This window comes from Coregonus clupeaformis, chromosome 16 (assembly GCF_020615455.1).
Source record: "Coregonus clupeaformis isolate EN_2021a chromosome 16, ASM2061545v1, whole genome shotgun sequence".
NCBI classification, from domain to species: domain Eukaryota; kingdom Metazoa; phylum Chordata; class Actinopteri; order Salmoniformes; family Salmonidae; genus Coregonus; species Coregonus clupeaformis.
In genome coordinates, this window is record NC_059207.1 from 16,875,719 (window position 1) to 16,887,613 (window position 11,895).

At 51.3% G+C, this 11,895-nt stretch overlaps 1 protein-coding gene across 1 annotated transcript in view; it reads left to right on the forward strand.

The window, feature by feature from the left end:
• Window positions 1–11,895, forward strand: part of LOC121584521 (acetyl-CoA carboxylase 2) — a 45,267-nt gene that overhangs the window by 25,265 nt on the left and 8,107 nt on the right. Inside the window, exons 35-41 of the mRNA XM_041900441.2 lie at window positions 9,200–9,403; window positions 9,715–9,870; window positions 10,044–10,166; window positions 10,317–10,586; window positions 11,108–11,205; window positions 11,341–11,461; window positions 11,636–11,746. Of these exons, the coding sequence (XP_041756375.1) occupies window positions 9,200–9,403; window positions 9,715–9,870; window positions 10,044–10,166; window positions 10,317–10,586; window positions 11,108–11,205; window positions 11,341–11,461; window positions 11,636–11,746 (1,083 nt within the window). The remainder of the gene's footprint in view (window positions 1–9,199; window positions 9,404–9,714; window positions 9,871–10,043; window positions 10,167–10,316; window positions 10,587–11,107; window positions 11,206–11,340; window positions 11,462–11,635; window positions 11,747–11,895) is intronic.

Sequence of the window (11,895 nt, forward strand, 5' to 3'; positions counted from 1 at the left end):
TGGCCTCCTATCTGCTCTGCCGGCTCCACTTAACTAAGTGATTGACGACAATCCTTTTCGGAATATTCCATCTTTAAAGGACTATGCAAAACTTTTGCATCTGGGGGTGCTCCTGGACCAAAACAGGTCCGAAATGACCTCATTGGACAGAAAAGAGCACACCTCCCCAGGCCCATGAGCAAAAACATACAACTAAGGATTGTGTTTCAGGAGTTAAGAAGTGAATAATCGTACATGACGGTGGCCTTAGTTAAAGTGGTAAATGATCTTAGAGCCAACACAGATGCCAAACAGCTCTCTGTCCTAGTATTTGGTAGCATTGCCTTTAAATTGTTTAACTTGGGTCAAACGTTTCGAGTAGCCTTCCACAAGCTTCCCACAATAAGTTGGGTGAATTTTGGCCCATTCCTCCTGACAGAGCTGGTGTAACTGAGTCAGGTTCGTAGGCCTCCTTCCTCGCACATGCTTTTTCAGTTCTGCCCACAAATTTTCTATAGGATTGAGGTCAGGGCTTTGTGATGGCCACTCCAAAACCTTGACTTTGTTGTCCTTAAGCCATTTTGCCACAACTTTGGAAGTATGCTTGGGGTCATTGTCCATTTCGAAGACCCATTTGCGACCAAGCTTCAATATATCCACATAATTTCCCTTCCTCATGATGCCATCTATTTTGTGAAGTGCAGCAGTCCCTCCTGCAGCAAAGCACCCCCCTTTTTCCTCCAAACATAACGATGGTCATTATGGCCAAACAGTTCTATTTTTGTTTAATCAGACCAGAGGACATTTCTCCAAAAAGTAAGATCTTTGTCCCCATGTGCAGTTGCAAACCATAGTCTGGCTTTTTTATGGCGGTTTTGGAGCAGTGGCTTCTTCCTTGCTGAGCAGCCTTTCAGGTTATGTCGATATAGGACTCTTTTTACTTTGGATCTAGATACTTTTGTACCTGTTTCCTCCAGCATCTTCACAAGGTCCTTTGCTGTTGTTCTGGGATTGAGTTGCACTTTTTGCACCAAAGTACGTTCATCTCTAGGAGACAGAATGCGTCTCCTTCCTGAGCGGTATGACGGCTGCGTGGTCCCATGGTGTTTATACTTGTGTACTATTGTTTGTACAGATGAACGTGGTACCTTCAGGCGTTTGGAAATTGCTCCCTGTCAGTGATGCTGTAGGTGGGTGTAGTGGTGGAATCAAGCGCAGGACACCGAAGTACAGTCCAAAAGACTTTAGTGAAAATCCACAAGGGAAAATGAACAAACTTGCCCGAAGGCAAAACTCCGCACGTAGGCGACAAAACAAAACGGGCGCACTACACAGGTGCGTCAAACGCTCCAACACAGTGGAGAATAGCTCAACCGAGCGATATAGTATACACGTCCAGCAACGCACGACAGAAATAAAGCAATCACACACAACGCTAGACAAACACAACGAGAACTTATAGGACACTAATTACACTAAACGATAACAGGTGTCACAACAAACAGACAAAAGCAAACGAACATAGAAACATGCAACGGTGGCAGCTAGTATTCCGGAGACGACGAACGCCGAAGCCTGCCCGAGCAAGGAAGAGAGGCAGCCTCGGCCGAAACCGTGACAGTACCCCCCCCCCTTGACGCGCGGCTCCAGACGTGCGCCGACTCCGGCCTCGGGGACGACCAGGAGGACGCGGAGCAGGGTGCGTCGGGTGCCCACGATGGAATTCCGTCAGGAGAGACGGGTCCAAAATGTCTCTCCTCGGCACCCAGCACCGTTCCTCCGGACCGTACCCCTCCCACTCCACTAGATATTGGAGACCCCCCATCCGACGTCTCGAATCCAAGATGGACCGCACGGAGTACGCCGGTGCCCCCTCGATGTCCAATGGGGGCGGAGGAGTCTCCCTGATCTCACTTTCTTGGAGTGGGCCAGCTACCACCGGCCTGAGAAGAGACACATGGAACGAGGGGTTAATACTTTTATATTCAACAGGTAGTTGTAATTTGTAACACACCTCGTTCAACCTTCTCAGGACTTTAAATGGCCCTACAAACCGCCGACCCAGTTTCCGACAGGGCAGGCGGAGGGGCAGGTTTCTGGTAGAGAGCCAGACTCGATCACCAGGTGCGTACACCGGTCCCTCACTGCGGTGGAGATCGGCGCTCGCCTTATGACGACGGAGGGGCCCGCTGCAGGTGGACGTGTGCAGCGTTCCATGTCTCCTCCGAGCGCCGCGCCCACTCATCCACCGCAGGAGCCTCGATCTGGCTCTGCTGCCAAGGTGCCAGAACCGGCTGGTAACCTAACACACATTGAAAAGGGGTTAGGTTAGTGGAGGAATGGCGTAGGGAATTCTGGGCCATTTCGGCCCAGGGAACGATCTGCCCACTCCTCCGGCCGATCCTGGCAGTATGTTCTAAGAAACCTCCCCACATCCTGGTTCACGCGTTCCACCTGCCCATTACTCTCCGGGTGGTAACCCGAGGTGAGGCTCACCGAGACCCCCAACCGCTCCATAAAAGCTCTCCAGACTCTGGAGGTAAATTTGGGACCTCGATCAGACACAATATCCTCGGGTACCCCGTAGTGCCGGAACACATGGGTGAATAGTGCTTCGGCGGTTTGCAGGGCAGTAGGAAGGCCCGGCATAGGGAGCAAACGACAGGCCTTAGAAAAACGGTCCACAACGACCAGTATAGTGGTATTCCCCTGTGAAGGAGGAAGGTCAGTGAGGAAATCCACTGAGAGGTGAGACCATGGTCGTTGTGGAACGGGCAGGGGTAGTAACTTACCCCTAGGCAGATGTCTAGGCGCCTTACACTGGGCGCACACCGAGCAGGAGGAAACATAAACCCTCACATCCCTCGCCAACGTGGGCCACCAGTACTTGGCACTAAGACAGTGCACTGTCCGGCCGATACCAGGGTGTCCAGAGGAGGGTGACGTGTGAGCCCAATAGATCAATCGATCCCGAACCTCGAGCGGAACGTACTTCCGACCCTCCGGGCATTGCGGTGGACTAGGGTCGGTGCGTAACGCCCGCTCGAGTTCAGCATCGACCTCCCACACTACCCGGTGCCACCAGACACGACTCCGGCAGTATGGGAGTGGGCTCCACGGACCTCTCCTCCGTGTCATACCGCCGAAACAGTGCGTCTGCCTTACCGTTCTGTGACCCAGGGATGTACGTGATCTTAAATGTGAACCGGGTCAAAAACATATTCCACCTCGCCTGGCGAGGGTTCAGCCTCCTCGCTGCCCGGATGTACTCCAGGTTACGGTGGTCCGTCAAAATGAGGAAAAGGTGTTGAGCCCCCTCAAGCCAGTGCCTCCACACCTTTAGGGCCTGTACTACGGCTAACAGCTCCCTGTCCCCCACGTCATAGTTTCGCTCCGCCGGACTGAGCTTCTTGGAATAGAAGGCACAGGGGCGGAGTTTAGGTGGCGCGCCGGACCGTTGCGACAGCACGGCTCCTATACCCGGCCTCTGACGCGTCCACCTCTACCTGAAATGGCAAATAGGGATCCGGATGCGCCAGCACCGGAGCCGAGGTAAACAGGTCCTTCAGCCTCCCAAACGCCCTGTCCGCCTCGGCTGACCACTGCAGACGCACCGGACCCCCCTTCAAAAGAGACGTTATGGGAGCTGCCACCTGTCCAAAACCCCAGATAAACCTCCGGTAATAATTCGCAAACCCCAAAAACTGCTGCACCTCCTTCACAGTGGTTGGCGTTTGCCAATTACGCACGGCCGACACCCGGTCTACCTCCATCTTCACCCCTGACGCAGACAACTGATAACCCAAAAAGGAGACCGACTCCTGGAAGAACAGACACTTCTCTGCCTTGACATACAGGTCGTGCTCCAACAGCCTCCGCAACACTCCGGCGCACCAGGGCCACATGCTCGACTCGGGTAGGCGAGTACACGAGAATGTCATCGATGTACACGACCACCCCCCTGCCCCTGCATGTCCCTGAAGATCTCATCCACGAACGATTGGAAAACTGAAGGAGCGTTCATCAACCCGTATGGCATGACGAGATACTCGTAATGGCCCGAGGTGGTACTAAAGGCTGTCTTCCATTCATCGCCCTCCCTAATGCGCACCAAGTTGTACGCGCTCCTGAGATCTAATTTAGTGAAGAAACGCGCCCCGTGCAATGACTCCGTCATGGTCGCAATCAGCGGGAGTGGATAACTGTACTTCACCGTGATCTGATTGAGACCACGGTAATCAATGCACGGGCGTAATCCTCCATCCTTTTTCTTCACAAAAAAGAAACTCGAGGACGCAGGGGAAGTGGAGGGCCGTATGTATCCTTGTCTCAGAGATTCGTCTATGTACGTCTCCATAGCTCTCTTCTCCTCCTGAGACAGAGGATACACATGGCTCCGTGGGAGCGCAGCTCCTGCCTGGAGGTCTATCGCACAATCTCCCTGCCTATGGGGAGGCAACTGCGTCGCCCTCGACTTACTGAACACAATAGCCAAATCCCCATACTCGGGGGGAACGTGCAATGCGGGCACCTGGTTTGGACTCTCCACCGAGGTAGCCCCTACGGAAACGCCTAAACATCGACCCACACACTGGGCAGACCACTCCATCAGAGCCCTCTCCTGCCACGAAATAGATGGGTTATGGGTACTCAACCAGGGCATGCCCAGCACCACCGGATACGCAGGCGAGTCGATCAGAAATAGCTGGATCATCTCCTGATGACCCCCCTGCGCACACATCCTAAGTGGCGCAGTGACCTCCCTGATCAAGCCCGCACCCAACGGACGGCTATCTAGGGCATGAACGGGGAAGGGGACGTCAACAGGAAGAAGGGGAATCCCTAAGTCTAAACAAAACTTCTTATCAACAAAATTCCCAGCCGCGCCTGAATCTACCAGCGCCTTATGCTGGGAATGAGGTGCTACCTGTGGAAAACGCACAGGTATACAGAAATGTGCAACAGAGAGCTCTGGGTGAGTGGGGCGCCTACTCACCTGGAAGGACTCCCCAGTGCGGGACCTGTCGTCCTCTCCCCTAGGAGGCCATCCCCAGCACCTAGCCGCGGTGTGTCCTCCCGACCACAGTTGGTGCAGGAGATGGGCCCCCTCGTAAGCCGACCCCTCCTCTCTCTAGCGCCAGCGCCCCGAGCTCCATGGGGCACGGCTCGGAGGCGCTGGAGGGTGAAATGGACGGACCCCCTCGGGGACGTCCGCGGGTAGCTAGCAGGTTATCCAGCCTGATGGACATGTCGACCAACTGGTCGAACGAGAGGCTGGTGTCCCTACAGGCCAGCTCCCTACGGACGTCCTCGCGTAGACTACATCGGTAGTGATCGATGAGAGCCCGCTCATTCCACCCTGCATCCGCCGCTAGAGTACGGAATTCCAAGGCGAACTCTTGGGCACTCCTCTTCCCCTGCCGGAGGCAGACCAGACGCTCCCCCGCCGCTCTCCCTCCGGGGATGGTCAAACACCGCCCTGAAGCGGCGGGAGAACTCGTCGTAGGTGATGGTGTTCGCGTCGATTCTCCTCCACTCTGCGTTGGCCCATTCCAACGCCTTCCCGGAAAGGCAGGAGATCAGGCGGACACGCTCTCGTGTCCCGAGGGCGCCGGGTGCACGGTGGCCAGGTAAAGCTCCACCTGGAGAAGGAATCCCTGACACCCGGCCGCGGTCCCATCGTAGGCCCTCGGGAGCGAGAGTCGAACTCCTCTGGGTTCCGGAGCGGGAATGGGCTGACTTGCCGATGGTGCTGGCAGGGAGGATGGCGGTGGAGAAGTCCCTCGGGTCTCCCAGCCTCGGATGGTGGTGATCACCTCCTGCAGTGCGGACCCCATCCGCAGGATCTGGTCACTCTGTTCGCGGACCCTGTCCTCCAGCGTCGCCTGTGCTGCTGCGGCTCCTGCTGATTCCATTCTTGAAGGTGTGTGATTTTGTCAGTGATGCTGTAGGTGGGTGTAGTGGTGGAATCAAGCGCAGGACACCGAAGTACAGTCCAAAAGACTTTAGTGAAAATCCACAAGGGAAAATGAACAAACTTGCCCGAAGGCAAAACTCCGCACGTAGGCGACAAAACAAAACGGGCGCACTACACAGGTGCGTCAAACGCTCCAACACAGTGGAGAATAGCTCAACCGAGCGATATAGTATACACGTCCAGCAACGCACGACAGAAATAAAGCAATCACACACAACGCTAGACAAACACAACGAGAACTTATAGGACACTAATTACACTAAACGATAACAGGTGTCACAACAAACAGACAAAAGCAAACGAACATAGAAACATGCAACGGTGGCAGCTAGTATTCCGGAGACGACGAACGCCGAAGCCTGCCCGAGCAAGGAAGAGAGGCAGCCTCGGCCGAAACCGTGACACTCCCAAGGATGAACCAGACTTGTGGAGGTCTACAATTTTTTGTCCGAGGTCTTGGCTGATTTCTTTTGATTTTCCCATGATGTCAAGCAAAGAGACACTGAGTTTGAAGGTAGGCCTTGAAATACATCCACAGGTACACCTCCAATTGACTCAAATGATGTCAATGAGCCTATCAGAAGTTTCTAAAGCCATGACATCATTTTCTGGAATTTTCCAAGCTGTTTAAAGGCACAGACAACTTAGTGTATGTAAACTTCTGACCCACTGGAATTGTGATACAGTGAATTATAAGTGAAATAATCTGTCTGTAAACAATTGTTGGAAAATTTACTTGTGTCATGCACCGACTTGCCAAAACTATAGTTTGTTAACAAGAAATTTGTGGAGTGGTTGAAAAACGAGTTATAATGACTCCAACCTAAGTGTATGTAAACTTCAGACTTCAACTGTATACAGAAGTATGTGGACACCCCTTCAAATGAGTGGAGATCGGCTATTTCAGCCACACCCGTTGCTGACGTGTATAACATCGAGCACACAACCATGCAATCTCCATAGACAAACATTGGCAGTAGAATGGCCTTACTGAAGAGCTCATTGACTTTCAACGTGGCACCGTCATAGGATGCTACCTTTCCAACAAGTCAGTTTGTCAAATTTCTGCCTTGCTAGAGCTGCCCCGGTCAAATGTAAGTGCTGTTATTGTGAAGTAGAAACGTCTAGGAGCAACAACGGCTCAGCCGCGAAGTGGTAGGCCACACAAGCTCACAGAACGGGACCGCAGAGTGCTGAAGTGCGTAGTGTAAAAATTGCCTGTCCTTGGTTGCAACACTCACTACCGAGTTCCAAACTGCCTCTGGAAGCAACGTCAGCACAAGAACTGTTCGTCGGGAGCTTCATGAAATGGGTTTCCATGGCCGAGCAACCGCACACAAGCCTAAGATCACCATGCACAATGCCAAGCGTCGGCTGGAGTGGTGTAAAGCTCGCCGCCATTGGATTCTGGAGCAGTGGAAATGCGTTCTCTGGAGTGAGGAATCACGCTTCACCATCTGGCAGTCCGACGGACGAATCTGGGTTTGGCGGATGCCAGGAGAACGCTATCTGCCCCAATGCATAGTGTCAACTGTAAAGTTTGGTGGAAGAGGAATAATGGTCTGAGGCTGTTTTTCATGGTTCGGGCTAGGCCCCTTAGTTCCAGTGAAGGGAAATCTTAACGTTACAGCCTACTATGACATTCTATACGATTCAGTGCTTCCAACTTTGTGGCAACAGTTTGGGAAAGGCCCTTTCCTGTTTCAGCATGACAATGCCCCCATGCACAAAGTGAGGTCCATACTGAAATGGTTTGTTGAGATCGGTGTGGATGAACTTGACTGGCCTGCACAGAGCCCTGACCTCAACCCCATCGAACACCTTTGGGATGAATTGGAACGCCGACTGCGAGCCAGGCCTAATCGCCCGACCTCACTAATGCTCTTGTGGCTGAAGGGAAGCAAGTCCCCGCAGCAATGTTCCAACATCTAGTGGAAAGGGATTGATTTTCACTGCTACGCAGACGATACCGTCACGATCGTCATAATGATTGGACCAAGGCGCAGCGTGCTATGCGTACATCTTTTTAATAGTGTACTGGCAACACGATACAAAATACAAAACAACCAAACGAAACGTGAAGTCCTCGGTTAACAATACAAACCAACACGGAACAAGATCCCACAAAACACAAGTGCACAACAGGCTGCCTAAGTATGGTTCCCAATCAGAGACAACAAGCAACAGCTGATTCTCGTTGCCTCTGATTGAGAACCACCCCGGCCAACATAGAAAACACATGAACTAGAAACTGAACATAGAACACAAAACATAGACCCTACACACCCTGGCTCAACATATAAGAGTCCCCAGAGCCAGGGCGTGACAGATACACAGCTTTACATTTCTGTGCCACCAGAGGATTTTAGCTCGACAGTTAAATTATTAGACTGTATTAATGATTTAGATACTTGGATGGCTCACAACTTCCTCCAGCTAAATTAAGACAATACTGATGTACTTATTATTGGAGCCAAAGCACAGAGAGAGAATCTGGCCCCACATTTTAATTAACAGGCAATAAAGATAAAACACCAGGTCCAAAAACATAGGTGTCATGTTAGGTTCTGAACTCAATTTCGAATCACACATTAGGAATGTGACCAAAATAGCTTTTTACCACCTGAGGAACATTGCCAAGGTGCGGCCGTTTCTATCTCAGGCTGATACAGAGAGACTCATCCATGCTTTTATTACAAGCAGATTTGACTAATGTAATGCTCTCCTGTCTGGTCTACCCAAGAAAGCCATTGGTCAACTGCAGACTGTACAGACTGTTGCAGCACGGGTACTGACCAAGACCAGACTGAGAGCACAAATTACACCGGTTCTATTGGTTTTTAAATCAATCCACGATTGTGCACCCCAATACATATCAGACATGCTTTTGAGTTATGTACCCAGTAGGTCCCTCAGGTCCTGTGGCACTGGCCTTTTAACTATCCCAAAGCCTAGGACCAAGAGGCATGGAGAGGCAGCCTTTAGTTACTATGCCCCCAGCCAGAGAACCTGATGGGGGCCGAAACTGTGGACATATTTAAAAGAGATCTTAAAACACACCTTTTTAGCTTTGCTTTTCCTTAGGGTGCTTTTTAGTCTTTCAGTTTTTATTGTTATTCTTTTGTTTTTTATCCTCTTATGTTTGTTGTGTAGTAAATTGATTTGATTTGACATAATGTGTATATGAACCATACAGTATGTGTTGCCTCTCTGTGTCCTCTCTCACCCCCTTCCCCCTTTTAGATTGAGGAGTCAGTGCGCGCCATGGTGATGCGTTACGGCTGTAGGCTGTGGAAGCTCCGGGTGCTCCAGGCCGAGTTGAAGATCAACATTTTGCTGACGCCCACCGGGACCGCCATCCCCATCCACCTGTTCCTCACCAACGAGTCGGGCTACAATCTGGACATCAGCCTATATAAGGAAGTCACAGACCCCACAACAGGACAGGTAGGTATATCAGGAAGAGCACTATAAACAGGATCAGCTCACTGGCTTACTGGAGCTACAGGAAATTGCCACTCACAGCCAGTGTGCACAGATTGGTACACACTGCACAGCCAGATAAATGATGTTGAATAAGCAGTGCAGGAGTAAAGATTCTACAATTAATAAAGGTTTCATAGGGCATTCATAAAGACTTCATAAAGACTAGATGCTTCACAAATCATTGATAAGCACTTTCTATTTAAGTTTCTCTATCAATTCAATGCAATCAGCTGCTGCTGACCTCTGACCTCCATCGCCGTTCTGATCTCTAGATCATGTTCCAGTCATACGACGACAAGCAGGGCCCTTTACATGGCATGCTCATCAACCATCCCTATGTCACCAAGGACCTGCTGCAGTCCAAACGCTTCCAGGCCCAGACCCTGGGCACCACCTACGTCTACGACTTCCCTGAGATGTTCCGACAGGTGGGGTGCCTCTCTCGCTCTCTTTCTCTCTCGCTTTCTCACTCTTTCTCTCTCTCTCTTTTTCTCTCTCTCCCTCTCACTGTAAAAACGTTTTGACACTTGATCCTTCCTTTGTTTAAACTGTGCGGGCTGTATTTCTTTTTAACCCACGTTTTACCTTTTGTGTCTCATAGGCCCTCTTTAAGCTGTGGGGTCCAGGGGACAGTTACCCTAAAGACATGCTGATGTGCACTGAGCTGGTGCTGGACTCCCAGAACCGACTGGTGCAGATGAACCGCCTGCCTGGAGATAACCAGGTAGAACACATGGCATGCTCACGTGGATTGGAAGGAACTAAAACAGAGAACAGCAGGACCCTATTTCTTTTAAATCCCCTATGTTGTCCTAAAACCTCATGGCAATTGCATATACCCTTCTTCACTCTCTCTCCCCGCTCTCCCTCCCAGGTGGGAATGGTAGTCTTCCGGATGAGGATGAAGACGGCGGAGTATCCTGAGGGCCGTGACATCATCGTCATCTGCAATGACATCACCTACATGATTGGCTCGTTCGGGCCCCAGGAGGACCAGCTTTTCCTGCGGGCGTCGGAGCTGGCCCGGGACGAGGGCATTCCACGCATCTACATCTCAGCCAACAGCGGGGCGCGCATTGGCCTGGCCGAGGAGATACGACATATGTTCCAGGTGGCCTGGATCGACCCCCAGGACCCTTATAAGGTGACTTATCACCGGGCACTACTTACCAGTAGACTCTATGCCAGACCATTTAAGTATTGACGTGCTCAACTCAATAGTCATTGTAAAAAGGTATTTGGGTGCAGGGTTGAGACTTTTAAGGGCATACCATGCTGGAAAAGGGGAAAGAAAATACACTCGCTGGAAATACTCATTCAAAATGTAATTCATTTGCTGCAGCAGACGCCATGGTAATCCAAAACAAATAAGATTCTGACTTACCTGTATTCCTTCCCTCTGCATGGCATCTCTGGTAAACCTACACCTAGCACAACTGTTTGTTAGAATGTGCTGGTGGCATGGTCTGCTACAGTAGGTTGGACAAACAGAATTGTGATCAGAGCAGTGGTGGTGCTATTGAGATTCACGGTGGGGCATAATGGCAAGGTGTAATCATGTTGTAACCACTATCACCCTCTACACAGACATGCCCTGTCTCTGTCACTGTGTGAGCCCTCTTCCTTGGGAGTGATGACTGTTTGTTTTGTTTTCTCCACCTGTAGGGTTTCAAGTATCTGTACCTGACGCCCCAGGACTACACCCGCATCAGCTCCACCAACGCTGTCCACTGCCACCATGTGGAGGAGGACGGGGAGTCCAGGTAGAACACACATACCCTTCACATGGGGCTATTCACCCCTTTATCAAATAGCACAGCCAACAAACACAGTTTGTTATCCCAGAGATTTGCTGACTCACTCTCTCTCACTCTCCCATCCCATTGGCTGGACTCCAGGTACATCATCACTGATATCATAGGGACCGAGGAGGGACTGGGGGTAGAGAACCTTAGAGGATCAGGCACCATCGCCGGGGAGACGTCCCAGGCCTACGACGAGATCATCACCATCAGCATGGTCAGGAGGAGACGTCACATCACCACAACACACACACAGACACGCACATCGCACACACACACACACACACACACACACACACGTCTCTTCGTCTGGGGTTAGGTACCCCAGGTGGTTAGGCCTACCATGCCTCATGGCTTATGTTAAAGCCATGTTATGTCCTGGTTACTGCAGGTGACGTGCCGTGCCATTGGGATCGGGGCCTATCTGGTGCGTCTGGGGCAGAGGGTCATCCAGGTGGAAAACTCCCACATCATCCTGACTGGGGCTGGAGCCCTCAACAAGGTATGCCTCTGTCCCGTCTGCTTGGATTCATCATGCTTTTGACACTCTGTGAGACTTTTCCAAGAACTAAACACAGGTCCGCTATTAGGATAATACAATGGTATAATGGTCTTTTGAGACCATATCAGCGGTGGACTGACGAGGAATAT